The sequence below is a fragment of the Cervus elaphus genome, chromosome 14 (genome assembly GCF_910594005.1).
Source record: "Cervus elaphus chromosome 14, mCerEla1.1, whole genome shotgun sequence".
NCBI classification, from domain to species: Eukaryota; Metazoa; Chordata; class Mammalia; order Artiodactyla; family Cervidae; genus Cervus; species Cervus elaphus.
In genome coordinates, this window is record NC_057828.1 from 52,511,116 (window position 1) to 52,526,266 (window position 15,151).

The following is a 15,151-nucleotide window of genomic DNA, read 5'->3' on the forward strand; positions in this document are numbered from 1 at the left end:
AAAACTGGGAAGAAAGGAAACCACCTTCTGGTACGCCCCTCTCCCCACGTGCGCCCTCATGCTGAGACTCTAGCCCATGGGGTCGGGGCTGCACGTGGACCATTTCAGGGGATCTGCATGGAGAAGAGAGGCTGACGTGGCTCCGCCCACACCCGCTGTCACTCAGCACCCCGCTTTCTATTCTGGGTTTAAATTATGACAGGAACAAATGCTCTACCTTTTGAAAGTACCATGACTCATGAGCCTAGGGAGGGGGCACCTGTCCTCTCAAGGTCAAAGCTGATTCCTGTTGGGTTCACAGCCTCTTGTGCAGGTTCTTGCATCACAGCTGCTGGTGTGTACCGTGAGCACCTCCACCATCTCCAGGGCCCCCAGGAACCAGTTCTCCCCAACCCCCATCAGGAGTAGGTGATCAGGCTGGGCCCTGGGTCTGCTCACTGCAGGCCCACCTGCTCCCCTTCTGGTAATTGCTCATGAGAAGCTGGGCCTTATTCACCAGGTTTTTGTTGCTGGGAGCCCACGGGCACAGCTCAGCTTGAGCAGGTGTCCACTGTTTGGCAGCACTGCAAGGACTCAGTGGGCCCTGGCCCCATGGCAGGTGCTCAGGGGCGACAACTCATGAGGAGCCTGGAGGAGATGGTGCAGCAGCCAGCAGCTGCCCCAGCGACATCCCCACAGCCATCCTGAATGCCCTAGGCCTCGCTGCCCCCTGCAGGGTCCACTCTGGTCTGCGTGGGGGTCTTGGTGGCTGCACTTGTCAGATGCTTTCTGACTCGGTGGGTTCTATGCCAAAAATGCCATCCACAGACTTGCAAAGGAGGTTTGCCCGGTGCAGACCCCTCCCGGCCCTCAGCCCGCTCTGCACTGGGTGTCTGTCCATCCCAAGGTCCCCGTCAGTTGACACATACGGGACCTGGAACTCCTGTGGGCAGGTCATGACCTCTTACTATTTTCTCATTAATCAGAGAGCCACGTGAACTCTGACACACACTCACTGTGCCTCTTTACCGAGAATATGACTGCACTTACAGAATCATCCTTTAATATTGTGACTGCCCATAAGGTGCCAGGATCAACCAACTGCTCGAAGCATGAGAAAAGCCTGTGTAGCCCAGTTCTTAGGGAGTTCACACTGAGGGGCTGGGTCCAAGCAGGCACCGAGAAACAGCCCGGAAAGACACCTGCTCCAACCATCCAGGTTTCAGGTGCTTCTAGAGGTTACTGCTGGGTTCTGTAACGTTAAAGGCAAGGAAACTAGACACAGAAGATAACTGCTCCAGGGTGCCTCCCGGCTATGGTGCTGAAGGCTCTATACGAGTCTTCTCACGGTGGTCTGGAAAGGCAATATCATGTGCGCCCGTATTGTGGGGATCGCACAGGGGTGATCCTAACTTTAATGTACCTGGGAGCATGTGAACCGGAGGGTTGCCAGGGTGTGAGCTCGGAAGGTGCTGTGCTCCCAGCAATCAAGCTGGAAGTGAGGCTGAAATATCTGACCCCTGTCTGTCCACACTCTTCATGTTCCATGTAGTAAAGGTAACAGAACATCACAGTGAAACCCGTTTTAGAATCCATTTAGGAAGAGTGAAGTCAGGAGGACGCCCTCCTTAGGGTCTGTCCCGTATTCCAGAGACTGGTCAGGGCCAAACAGAGGCGTGGAAAGCACACCGGACACAAGTGCTGGGCTCTTCATGCACCCCGGGCTGGGGAAGAAGAGGTGAGGGAAGGGCTGCATGGCAAAGATGGACAGACTGGGGTGGAGCCTGGTCGCAGGGCCTCATCCACGCGCCTAGGAGCCTGGATGTTCCCCAGAAGCAACTGGGAAAGTGGTCAGGGTCAGAAGTTTCGGATCCGTATTTTCAAACATGGCTCAGTTTCTGTGTGGGGGAACTGACAACCTGGTGCCCCAGGGACCGGATGCCCCGAGAGGCTGTGGCCAGGATTCAGGGGGAGGAGACGGAGGAGGCTGAGACCCTCTCAGGAGGCAGAATCACTGAGCTTGGGGACAGGGCTGGGGGACAACTGCACACCTGGGGAAAGGCCAGTTCTGTGGGAACAGGGGGGTGGAGATGGGGGAGGTGAGGGGGCACACGGGGGTGGGGGGTGACTCACTGCTCGTTCACAGGGGACCCTGAGCAAAGACAGTGAGCACAGCAGGGCTGAGACCGCCCTGCCGTACGCTGACTCCAGTGGAGTCACCGGCTCCCTGTGCTGATGCAAACCCTCCCTAAACGTGAGCTTGCTTCATGCGATCACATTGCAGAAACACCGCATCTGCCCTGGACACCTGCTGCTTACTGGGAGCCTGGGATTTGGCACGTGTTAGGCAGAGGTGCCTACATGACTCACCCTAGTTAACTCCAGGTTTCACGATTCCTTCCAGAGGAATTCAAGGAGTCCCATGGGACCCCACGTGAAGGGACTCTGGCCAGTGCATGCTCAGGTTCCTCCCAACTTTACCTCAAGCATCTTTGTCTTTTGCCAATTTTGCTTTATACCCTTTCCCAGCAGTAAGTCTCAGCCCTGAATTCGACAATGTGTTAAGTCCTGCGAGTTCTCCTAAGTCACCGAACCTGGGGGTGGGCCCTGAGGACTCTGACCCAGAACACGGTAATTTTTCAAATAAAACAAATTGTGTGAGTTAAAGTCATCTGGCCAAGAAAATTCCAAATTGAGTATACCCTGAATATCATAGACCAGTAGTTCCAACCATTTTAAAGCAGAAATCTAACATATACAAAGCTTTTAAGTAAAGCTCCTGGTGTTTATTACTTTATTCTACTATCAGTGAGACCCACAAGCACAGAGATAGACCTCCCACTCACAGGGCCATACCAGCACCCAATCCCATGCTTGTATCCCATGCAGTGGGATGTGTTCAATAAATATTTTGTAAATAGAATGAAAGAATTTAGCTTCATTTGTATGAAATTCAAGTTATATGACACCAGCTGAGAACAAAGTTATGTGATGAACCAAAAAGCCCCCACACTTGCAAATGGGAGGGCCCCGCAGATGAGAGCGGAAACCTCACGCCAACTCAGCCTCTCCGCAGTTCAGACTAGAGAGCAGCAGAATCCGAGAAACACCCCTTATCTTACCGACTTGTTGTCTGGAAGCAGGAGTGTAAGCCGACCAGGAAAGGGTTGCTGGATGCCTGTTCAAACACGTGCTTCTCTGTCTGTACCCAGTCAATATCCTGAAATAGAAGCCAGCGAGTGTGAATACTTCACAGACATCCTGGGGAAGGGGAGGCAAGAGAGGAACTCTGTCAACTCTGCTTGAGGGGAGACAATGCAGAGAGGAAAGAAAGTGCCCACTAAGACATTCTCCATCCCCACCATTGTCCCTATTACCATCTGCCACCTTCACTGTCATCACCATCGCTATCAACACTATCACCATCACCATCCTCACCACCATCATCATCCCCACCATCACCATCACTACCACCACCACCATCACCACCACCCTGACCACCATCTCCATCCCCACCATCACCATCACTACCACCACCACCATCACCACCACCCTGACCACCATCTCCATCCCCACCATCATCACTATCATCTCCATTGCCTTTACCATCATCACCACCACAATCACCATCTCTATTACCTCATCAGCTATCACCATCATCATTTATCACCATTTCTACCAAAGCATCACTATAGCCACCATCGCCAGCTGTGAGTTGGCCTCATGTGTTGCCCATGCTGCCATGGAAGGTTTGCAATATCATCTCCACTTAAGAAGGGAGGAACAGAGAGTGGAGGATTCCTCAAACCCCACACTCATCTCCCAAGCACCAGCTCCCACAATAGGATTGTCTCCCTCACAGTACATGCTGAAACCTGGAGAAAAGTCAGCTTGACAGTCCCAGCTTTGGTTCCACTCCAGCCCAAGAAAGAAGAAGTGCATGAGGCCCAGGCCCCCAAATTCTCTAAGTTAAACCCCTTCTTTCAGGGAAAGTGAGAGGGAATGAGATGTGTTCAGAGTAGCCTGCCTCCCCCCAAGGTATTTGGGAAAAATTAGCGAACTCTCAGCACACATTTGGAGGGCCAAAGATCGTCTGGGTTCCTCATCGTAGGCTGGGTCCTGATCCCTCTGACCTCCACCCCCACAAGGAGATGCTCTGGGAGGAATGGCTTCATCTGACCAGCCCTACCCACCCCAGCTCTGCTTGCTCAAGCGATGGCCAACTGGCGTCTCCACTCGGAGTCTCAAGTGCAAACCCAGCCTTAAACACAGCCAACCATCCCTGTCTGTTCTCCAGGGCGCCTGGCCACCCAGGTGCTCAGGAAGGAAACCTCAGTGGGTACATGATACCCCCTCCCCCACACGGAGGCCAAGCCCCCGGGTCTGCCTTCCTCCCGCCTGCTGGACTCTCCAGGTTGTTGTAACAAAATGCCACAGACTGCTGGGCTTTAACACTCCAGATTGCATCCTCTCGTTGTTTTGAGGCAGAAGCCTGAGCTCAGGTGTGGGCAGGGCCACGCTCTCGCCCAGGTCCCCACGGAGGGTCCTTCCTGCACCTCCAGGGGCCTCTGGCTCCTGTCTGCCTCCCTCTTAACAGTTTCACTGTGTTTTTCCTTCTTTCTGTCTCAAATCTTTCCCTGCCTTTCTCTAAAAGGACACTTGTCCCTGGATTTAGGGCCCCTCCAGATAATCTAGAATGACCATCCCAGGATCCGTAATCACTTCTCGCCAAATAAGGTCCTGCTCACAGGTTCCGGGGATCAGATGAGGGCAGTCCACCGACCAGGGCCCAGGGCCGGGGCCACAGGATGGCAGAGTTTCAGAATGCAAACAGCTGGCCCATCTGCCGGCTCCTAGTGTCTCATTCTCCTGAGACCACCTCAAAGTCCAGACTCCAGCCCTGGCCCTGGCTATGTGATGATGCCAGGATCAACTACAGCAGTAACCCTCCCTGGAGACCTCTCCTCTCAGCATTCTAGAAACTGCCCTACCCCCAAAGACACCATCAACCCTTCAGCCAGCCGTGCACTGGGCAGAGACTTGGAATCACCTTGCAGGGCTGTGACCATCAGTGAAGATGCTGGCTGGGCCCCACACCTCCCATCAGTGAAGACGCCGGCTGGGTTCCACACCTCCCCAGGGCTCCGCTTCCTCAGCTGAGAGGCAGGGTTGCACCAGCTCAGTTGTGAGCTCAGCACCGGCGGCTGGCGGCCAACTGGGTGGTGTGTGCACTGCTGGGAGGGCAGGTGGGGACTTGGTGAAGCCCTGGCTCTGCCCTCTGAGATGCAAGCCTAGGCAGCCCTCCCGTGGCCCCCACTCCATGTCTATCAAGTCGTCTCACAGTGACATCATCATTGCTCCCTCTGAAGTCACTCTCTGCTTCTAAGGGATGTAACCCCTGTTCAGGGGTCAAAGAACAGATCAAAAGTACACAAAGCCAAGAAGCCCATGAAAAGGTGCTGAATGCCTGTTAAAGCCACTAAACACCCGCTAGAAGAGCGATAATCAAAAAATAGAACACAACCAATATTGGCAAGAATGGGCAGAAGTGGGACCCTCGTGTGTTGCTGGTGGGGACGTAAAACGACACAGGGGAAGACGGTTCAGTTGTTCCTCAGAGTGAAACACAAGATGACCCTACAACTTGGTAGTCCCCTCCCGGGTGAACACCCAGAGGAGTGAAAACAGGGACTCAGGCAGCCGCATAGACGTTCACGGCAGCCAGAAATGGAGACAAGCCACGTGCTCATCAGGGACAGACACACATGCCAAACGGGGCCTGTCCATAAAATAGAACACAACTGAGGCCTAGAAAAGAAAGAGGAGGCGCCGCGCCTCGATACACTTGGATGGACCGTGAGAACGAGATGCTCCGTCAGAGAAGCCAGACATAGAAGGTCCCACAGCGCATGGTTCCATTTACATGCAGCGTCCAGAACAGGCAAATGCACAGAGACAGAAGCGGCCAGGCACTGTGGGACCGGAAGAGACTGGGGAGGGACTGCTCATGGGGAGGAAACGTCGTGGGCTGGGCAGTAACCGGTTATCCAATACCGTGAATGCGCTAAAAGTCACTAAGCTTTACACTGGAAAGCGGTCAAAGCACACATTTTGTTCTGTGCATTACTTGCACACAGAGGAGCAGACGGAGGCCCGACGTGCTGCAGGCCATGTGTCACAGAGTTGGATACGACTTGGCAACTGAACAACAACAACGGGGGACAGATGCAGTCTCACCTCATCGTCATGGACCAGCTCCTTCTTTACCACCTTCATGGCGTAGACCTGGTCGTTCTTCTTCAGCCGCACCAGAAGGACCTTGGCGTAGCTCCCGCGCCCGATGACCCTGATCAGGTCGAAGTCCTGCAGCCCGAGCCCCTGAGATATCTTGATCCCGTCCATCCCGTCGATGACTGGTTTGAGGTCCTGATGGGGGTGGACAAGATGGGAGGAAGCGGGAGGGGACTCATCATCACCCATGCCCTCCCCACCCAGGAGCAGACCCCTAGTGCTTCTGATGGAAGGAGCAGAGATCCAGGAGCCATCACCAGTCACAGGTGGCCCCTCTGTGAGCCAGGAGGGATGTGCAGGGCCAGCCTGCCCTGACTGCTGAGGAGGTGACCATGGGCTCACACACCCCAGGGCCATCGGTGCTGGGATCAGAAGCTCACCTGGCCCTCCCCGGGGGGCACAAACCATAACCTGCTAATGCCTCAGGAGACCCGCCACAGCAAGCGTCACTCTAGTGACCCTCAATGGCAGGGAAAGGCCACGTGAGCACATGCACTCCTCCTGAGGACTCTCTCTGAAGAGGGTTCTGTGCTGGAGGAAAGGTAACCGAGTGCTCCTGACTCACTGCACACACAGATGACCAGGGAGAAAGAGCTCAAGTCCAGAGGGGACAAGCACTTTGGGAAAGGCGTGGCCTCGCTAGGTACTGCCCTTCTCGGAGGTTCTGTGGACAGAAGCTCCAGCTGGAACCGCCCTTGCTCGGACCAAGCTTCTCAAGCCTCATTTATCACCCAGAGTCGAACTGTGATGTTGTGGTTGGTAATACAAAGTCCCTACTTGTTCCAGGGCCCCATTCCTGGCACAGAGCTCCTAACCCCAGGGGGTTCCAGGTGCAGACAGCCAGCAAGTGTCCCTTTGTCATGTTAACGAAGTGCCTAGAGGGAAGCCTCTAGGTCACCTGAGGGTGTGGCTGGTTGCCAGGGGAACCAGCCCGGGGATTAGAGGGTCAGTCCCACCTCCTGTTCGGAGATCGCCTCTGCTAAAAGTCTCAAAGACTTCTCAGATCTGTGACCCCGCCGCCTTGGTGTATGCAATCCCCGATGCCCACCAGGCCCCCGGACACCCTTAGTTCACCTTTAAGTTCCCACAGTGGCCCCAGAAATGAGCTGATGAACCTCTATAACAGACACAGACACCGACGAGCCATTTTCTACTCACCTCAGAATCATCTTTAATGTTGTCATGTTTCCGGGTTGAAGAAATATAAGCAACTGGTGAAGAGAAAGAAAAAGGGGAGGGGGTCAAAGCCATCATCAGGGATGTGGCCCAGGACCTAGGGACTCCCACGGCCTCTGTCCCTCTGTGGACACGCAGTGCCAGGCCAGGCCAGGCCACCTGGTGCTCAGGCGGAAGGCCTGGAGCAGCTACTTCTGCCTCAACCAGAGACTTGGGAGAACACAGCTTCCAGAGCCCACCCCCATCTGCTGACTCTCAGATTCTGGGGCCAAGGCCTGGAAATCTGCATTTGTGACAACTTTCCTTCATGGTTCTTCTAAAAGTGAGAGAGCAGAGGATTTGATGTCAAGCCTTCCAGTCTCTATTCTCAAGGTGTGCAGATGGGTGGGTAGACAGGTGGGCAGGTGGATAGATGGTGGGTGGGTGGTGTGTAGATGGTAGGGGTGGGTGGAGAGTGGGTGGATGTGTGTAGATGGTAGGTGGGTGGTGCGTGGATGTGTGTAGATGGTGGGTGGGTGGGTGGAGAGTGGGTAGATACGTGTAGATGGTGGGTGGGTGGATGGTGGGTGGGTGGATGTGTGTATATGGTGGGTAGGTGGGTGGTGGGTGGATGTGTGTGGATGGTGGGGGTGAGTGGAGAGTGAGTGGACGTGTGTAGATGGTGGGTGGACAGGTGGGTGGTGGTTGGGAGTCTCCTTTACATGAGGTGCTGTACTACTTTGTGCTCCGTGGCCTCATGTCACCCCTGGGGAAAGAACAAGTGTTTATCGAGTGAGGTCTAGGCCCTCGTACACCCTTGTGACCATGCACAGAACTGCAGAAGCTCAGAGCAGGGCCATCAGTCCAAATGGAATAAAAACTGCTCTCTGAATGCTTCTTAGCAGTAAAAAAAAAAAAAACAAAACAAAACCAACTCTCCACAACCAAAAAAAAACAAACCTACTAAAACCCAAGAACTATGCAACACTGGGCACGGCAGGCCTTCCCAGAGACGCATATCTGTGGCGGCCACTGCACTAGTGCCTCCTAGAACTCCCGAGGTTGGAACAGAGGGAACCCCACCCTCCACCCCGACTCCCACGGGCAGCAGCTCAGAGATGTGGGCACCCAGGGCAGGCCAACCCACCCACCCCTGCTCTAGAGAGCCCATTCCAGCCCTGCAGCAAGCGGCCATGCTCACAGGCCCTGGCTTGGGAGGGAGGAGGATCTAGAAAGGGTTCTGGGGGTGGGAGCAGCAGCCCTACTTCCATCGCTCTCCTCAGAGGGAAGGTCCACATCATCGCTCTTGTCATCCACTGCAGGCTCCTGGGAAGGCATGACGGAATCCTGCAGAGAGACAGGCCGAGTGACTAGGCAGCACCACACGGGGCTTCTGGAGACACTGCGTGACCGGGAGTCACCTGTCACACACACTGTGACGTCACAACACACGTCATTCACCTGTTACAGCATCGCCCTGAACATGGCAAGATGAGCACTGAAATTACCTGCGTTTCCACAGGCGGAGGTGGCCGCTCAGCCCTCAGGTTCCAGCAGGTGCTTATAAAATGTGTCTTTTCACATAGTAACGCTTAGTCCCCTCAGCCCTGCCCTCATCGCACAGCGGCCGCAGTCAGGCCCCAGCTCCAGGTTCCATGGCTGACATCACAATTGAGGCAGCTCCCTATTGGTGGGCCCTGGGGCCCCAAGAGTGCTGGGGGACTCCTGGGGCTTGGGAACAAGGCCTGGCCCAACTGCTGACCCGGGCCGTCACTCTGCAGCCCCTACGTCACCCCCTCTTCTCATCTCATGGGTAGCAGGGATGGGGTTAGGACCCAAGCTGGGCAGGGGGAGGCTGAGGGTCCCAGGGGCAGCAGTGTGGACTGCACCCCAGCTGGCCGAGGTGTCCACTCACCATATGCCTGCTGCAGGTCAGTGGGACGAGCACGTAGCAGCGCTTATGGACCAGTAGTTTGCAGTGGATGCACCTGTAGCCCTGCCTCGCGAGGCCCCATATCCTCTCGCTGCACTGGCCGCAGTACGCTCTCTGCATGGACAAGAATAGGCACCATCAGCCAGGCCTGGTGCCCCCGTGGTTCTTCCACACCAAGGGGACACACTGCCCTGTAACAACACACAGCCGGGCCTGTGCCCCCGTGGTCCCTCCACACTGGGGGGACATGCAGCCAGGCCAGGAAGAGGCCTCTTTACACCTGGTAACAGGCCCCACCCAGGCCCAGTAGCCCCAGCTTGGGTCTCTCCCAAGGTTGGGGGAACCAAAGCCCCGAGGGGCTGGGGCTATGCCCCCATAGGACCTTGTGGGCAGATAACGAGACCTCTCCATGGGCAGGGCCTCCTTGCCTGCAGGACCTGGAGCGGGGTTGCAAATCCAGCCTGTCTGTGCTCAGAACAGCTGAGGGGCCCCGCCTGAGTGGACTGACCCAGGTGAGAAGGCTGTGGGGGAGCCTGACCTACTGCATGACCCTCGTCCAAACCCACTCATAACCCCTGCATGATGAACACAGAGGCGACCATGCCTGGCAACTGAATGCATCTAGATTCTGAACCGCTCTGGGGCTCCATGAAATTCAGTTCATTTCAGTTGCTCAGTTGTGTCCAACTCTTTGCGACCCCATGGGCTGCAGCATGCCAGGCCTCCCTGTCCATCACCAACTCCTGGAGCTTGCACAAATTCATGTCCATTGAATCAGTCATGCCATCCAACCATCTCATCCTCTGTCGTCCCCTTCTCCTCCTGCCTTCAATCTTGCCCAGCATCAGAATTTTTTCCAGTGAGTCAGTTCTTTGCATCACGTGGCCAAGGTGTTGGAGTATCAGCTTCAGCATCAGTCCTTCCAATGAATATTCAGGACTGATTTCCTTTAGGATTGACTGGTTTGATCTCCTTGCTGTCCAAGGGACTCTCAAGAGTTAGCATCACAGTGCCTTTGAGTGTTTGAGTGTCACCTGCAGAGGTACAGGTCAGCAGTGGCCTGCGACAGGGGCAGGGACTCTGGGTGCAGTAGACCTGGGTGTGGTATAAGCCCTCTTGGAGGAGGTCACCATTAACCCTGCCACAGAGCTGTCAGAACTTACACAGGACTGGGGAAACAGACTCTTGGAGGGCACAAACAAAACCTTGTGCACTCCAGGACCCAGGACAAAGGAGCAGTGACCCCACAAGAGACTGACCCAGACTTGCCTGTGAGTGTCCATGCTAGTATTAGTCCACCCTTGTATTTTTCTCAGCATTTTAAAAAGATTTTACGTGGTCAATCTTTGTTCTTCTTGGTTATAAACACTTGAAACTCATGATCATGATTGGCTCGTTTGGTGAGGTTTTTGTGATTTTGGAAGTCCCAAAATGCAAAGATGAGTGTGTCCAGAAGTGGGGTCACCTGCCCACCACTTGGAGCCCAAGTCATCTCCTTGGTTACATGGTGTCTGTATGTTGGCAGTCTCCCGCTTACTTCTATTCCAGCCATATCTCATTTACATGTTTTACCCTCTTTTGCCATGTTTAACAAATTTCTTTCCTTCGAGAAAGTTTCAAATTACTCCTGGAGAACAGAAAGGATGCACTGTACCAGTGGCTGACCAGAGCGAATCTTCCCCAAGAGTGAGCCAAGGGTGCAGAACCAGCTACTGGCAGCCAGTGGGCACAAGGAGCTCATTTCCCCCCAGGAAGGAGCCTCTCCCCCACATAGAGCATGTACATCTCAGTCACAGCCACAGCACTTGGGATGGTACCCAGCACACAGTGGGGGCCCAGTAAAGCTCTGCTGAAGACAAGTCCATGCATGCATGCACACGTGCGCGCACGCACACACACACACACACACACACACACACACACACACACACACACACACACACACCCCACTGCTTACAACTTCAGGAAAAGAAGCATGTATCCCAATCCCCCACACTGCTCGAGTTGTCCCGCCCCAAGGAGGCAAGCATGGGTGACGGGGCTCCCTCTGGGAATGGCCCAAGAGACAGTGGATGGCCGCGAAGGCCAGATGGGAGGCCAACCCCAGGGTCACCCCTCCTAAGAGCTCTGACTCTGGCCAGTCCAGTTTAATACTGGCACTGGTGCCTCCACCCAGGAGGGTGACTGCTCATGAGCAAATCCAGGATCCAAGGAGGGAGTGTCAAGCCCAAGAGTGCTTTCACCCCTGTTTCCAGCCTTGTTCGTCAGCATTCATGGAACCATTAAAAAAATTTACGTCCTTGGGGACTTCCCTGGCAGTCTGAGAATCTGTCTTGCAACACAGCAGATGCAGGTTCAATCCCTGGTCAGGGAACCAAGATCCCGCAAGCTGTGTGGCATAGCCAAAAAGGAGTAGTAATAATAAATAAAAATAAATATAAAATATTAAAAAAATTGATTAATTAAATAGTAAAAATAATAACAAAAAAAATAAAGCTTCATCTCTCAGAAAATCACATGAATCAACAGACTAATGGGTGAAAGTATTTTTCAGTCTGTCTCACATGCTGCTTGGCTGGCCATGTTTTCAGTCATCAACCTCTGGGGCTGCTCTTATGTGGTCACACTGACCGCAGAGTTGTGCAGTTGTGACAGAGACTACATGGCCCATAAAGCCTGAAACATTTACTCTCTGGCCCTTTGCAGGGGAGGTTTCCTCAGCTCGAAAAGCCCAGGAGAAATCCTTGACCAGCACGGCCAGCCCTGCTGGTGTCTTCACCTGGGTCTCCCCGCCCGCCTCTCGCTCCATACTGTCCCTCCCCGCAGGACTCTCTGCTCATAATAAAGGCTGCAGTTCCTGAACCATCCACCCAGCCAGTCCTGCAGCACAGGTGGCCCATGTGCCACTAGCAGAGGCCCCTCCAGTTGCCCCAGGATGGGAAGGGGGCATATACAGTGCCGAGGCTCAAGCCCCTGCACTGGGGGGTTAAGAGCAGGGGGTTCTCACAGCACAGGGAGGGTGCTCAGATGCTGCCCGCCTATGACAGTGATGTGGCCACTCCTCTAGGATGGACTCACTGCAGGGACAGCAGGACAGGGCACCTTAGAGCCACTGAGCTTTTCCCCAACTGCTTTCCAGAAAGCAGGGGTCTGGGTCTGCACCCCTGGAAGTACGAGGACTGTCACTGTGTAAACAGCAGCCTGGGGCACTGGCAGCTCTGAATGTCCTGCGTTTCTCTGGTCACCAACAAGGTAAGGGTGCCTGCATTCATGTGCAGCAACCACTCTTGTTCTAACTGACCACTCACACCCTTGCCCAATTTCTGATTTTAGGCATTTAGCAAAAGGCCAGAGCTCTTTGGTACTAAACACACATACTGTCTTGATCTCTTATTCCAGGTTTTGCTACAAACATCTTCCCTGCGTGTGTTTCGTGTTCAACGTTTGGGGGCTGCAGACAGCTGGCAAGTGCCTATGGCTGAGTCTGAAGACCCACTCCCCCTGCTCCCCACTGCCAGGTTTCCCTAGAGCCCCGCAGCGCTTCTAGGTTTTGATTCTATGTGTGTGTGTGTGTGGCACTGCACAGCTTGTGGGATCTCAGTCCCAAACCGGGCCACGCCAGTGAACACCTTCCCTGATGATCCACCCCGACTCACTCGGCCGTGAACCCAGCCCTGGACAGCCCCTCCTTGCTGACCCATACTCAACCAGTATCTCCCTGGGATGGACTGGATGACCCTCCACCCTTACAGGAAACACTCGCATCCTGGGTCCCAGGGCCAGGCTCTGACCGTCAGTTCCATCCCACAGACTGGGGTCCCCGTCGGCCCCCTCGTGCTTCCTGTTCTGGGGAGGACATTGCCCCCCTCTCCTCTCTCTGCAAGTCCTTGGTTGAGCCCCTCTCTCTGCTCGAGAAGATCAGCTGTGTCCAGTGAAGGGAGCTCTGGCCCGGGAGGCTGACAGCCCTTGCTTTCGTCCTTAGGTTACCAGCAAAGATGGAGAGACATGACCTCCTTCATCAGCTTGTCCCTGTGAGCCCTGCTGACCCTGCAGAGCCAGGCGTGCAGCTCCTGAGACATGTGGAGTGACTGCCCAGCGAACACAGGTGGATGGTGTGGCCTCCAGACATGCAGTCTGGGGAACCCAGGTGGGAAACCAGCCTGGGGACGAACGGCGACACGCCCACTTCCCCACCTGTGAACAGCCAGCTGCCGAAAGGCTGCGGGTATCAGGGTTGGCTCCCTCCTTGGCCTCATGGTGTTTGTTAAAAGCTTGTCGGTGCTCGGGGGGAGAGCAGATGGGAGAGGGCTAGAGTGGGTACCCTCACCCCAAATTCCTGCTCTTCCTTAGAGAGGAAAAGCCTTGCCCACAATTTTGGGGAGGGGGTGGCAGGAAGAGTGCCAGGTTCTGCACCCGATGAACAGAGAAATGCGTTTTCCTCCTAGAACCTGTAGGCAGGAGAGGCCAGGCCCCTCCGAGCAGCCTTGCCAAGTGGGTGGGCTTCATCGTAGGCCAGTGAGTCACTCTGTCAAGAAGGGCGTCCTGAGGTCCTTCAGGGTGGCCTGACCCATCTGCCTGAGACCATCTCTGGCCAGAACTGAGCTGGTGCCCAGAGACACAGGAGAGAAGTTGCCTGGCCACAGGCTGGTCGGTCATCTGTTTCTTAAATAAACATGGGAGGGCAGACAGTGGTACCTCATGTCGTCGGGGCTGGAAGTTTCGGTTTCTCTAGGTTTCATCTTGTCTGTCTGGGTCTCACGTCCCAGTCTCACGTCCACACCCATCGGGTGGCCCATCATCCCTGCAGCCCCCGCCCTCTGTCCACGCGCAGTGATGCCCAGCTTCCCCACGGTATCTGATGCCCCAAGGACCGCGTGTCCTCTTGTCATTGTCAGAGGCCCCAGGGCCCCATCCTTCCCAACAGACATGCTTCATTCCTCCCTCGCTCCTGACACAGCCCCCAGGGCGCCCTTTCCTCCAATCATCCATTACAGGGAACGACACACCGCCACGCTGTGTGTGTGCCTGCTGTGTGCCAGGTGCAGGGGCCAGCCGTCAGGGCAGGGTACCCGGCATGCGTGGGGCCCCAGGTCAGCAGGTGCTCAGCCGCTGTATGGGACTCAGTGGTGTCCCCCAAACTCATGTCCACCCAGAAATGATTGGCTCCTTGTCATGACTGGTGTCCCGGGGGTGAGGAGTTGGGGGGGTGGGGCTGGGGTGCAGAGACAGGAGGCGGCAGAGGCTGGAGGGCTATGCTCCCAGCCCAGAGCTTCTGAGGATGGCAGCAACCCTAGAAGCTACACCGAGGCAGGAAGGACTCTCCCTGAGAGCAGTCCTTGTTTTGGACTTCAGACACCAGACCGACCTGCTAAGTGCCTAGTCTGTGGCGCTCTATGTGGGCAGCCCTGGGGCAGGCAGTCTTCAGCCACGGGGCCTCTGCAGGCACCTCCTTTCCACGTGGCAACAGGACAATGACAAAGCCACGCGAGCCCCACGGTCTCTACAGGACACAGGGCAGCAGGAGGAGAAACACCATACGTGTAGCTATAAAGCCTTCGGAGTGAGCTGGGCAGCGGGGCCACGGGATGGAGGGCCGTTATCGGGCCCTGGGCTTCACAGGACACCCTTGCAACCAGCAGGGGACACTGTGCGGTAACACATGCATCCTGGTTACGGGACAAATCCAGGGTCCCTTCTGAATGCCCATGGAGTCCTAGTGCCAGGACTAGGGTCACATGATGGGACACGGTACCTGGACGGGGGTCACGCGACAGGGACACACAGGTCACGTTT

General features: G+C 55.3%; 1 protein-coding gene across 3 annotated transcripts in view; it reads right to left on the reverse strand.

The window, feature by feature from the left end:
• PRKCZ (protein kinase C zeta) overlaps window positions 1–15,151 on the reverse strand; it is a 98,102-nt gene that overhangs the window by 11,531 nt on the left and 71,420 nt on the right. For all 3 annotated transcript variants that reach the window (XM_043923577.1, XM_043923578.1, XM_043923576.1), the window contains 5 exons: window positions 9,341–9,472; window positions 8,691–8,772; window positions 7,429–7,481; window positions 6,217–6,405; window positions 3,102–3,199 (listed from right to left, as the gene is read on the reverse strand). In XM_043923577.1, coding sequence (XP_043779512.1) covers window positions 3,102–3,199; window positions 6,217–6,405; window positions 7,429–7,481; window positions 8,691–8,772; window positions 9,341–9,472 — 554 coding nt within the window. The remainder of the gene's footprint in view (window positions 1–3,101; window positions 3,200–6,216; window positions 6,406–7,428; window positions 7,482–8,690; window positions 8,773–9,340; window positions 9,473–15,151) is intronic.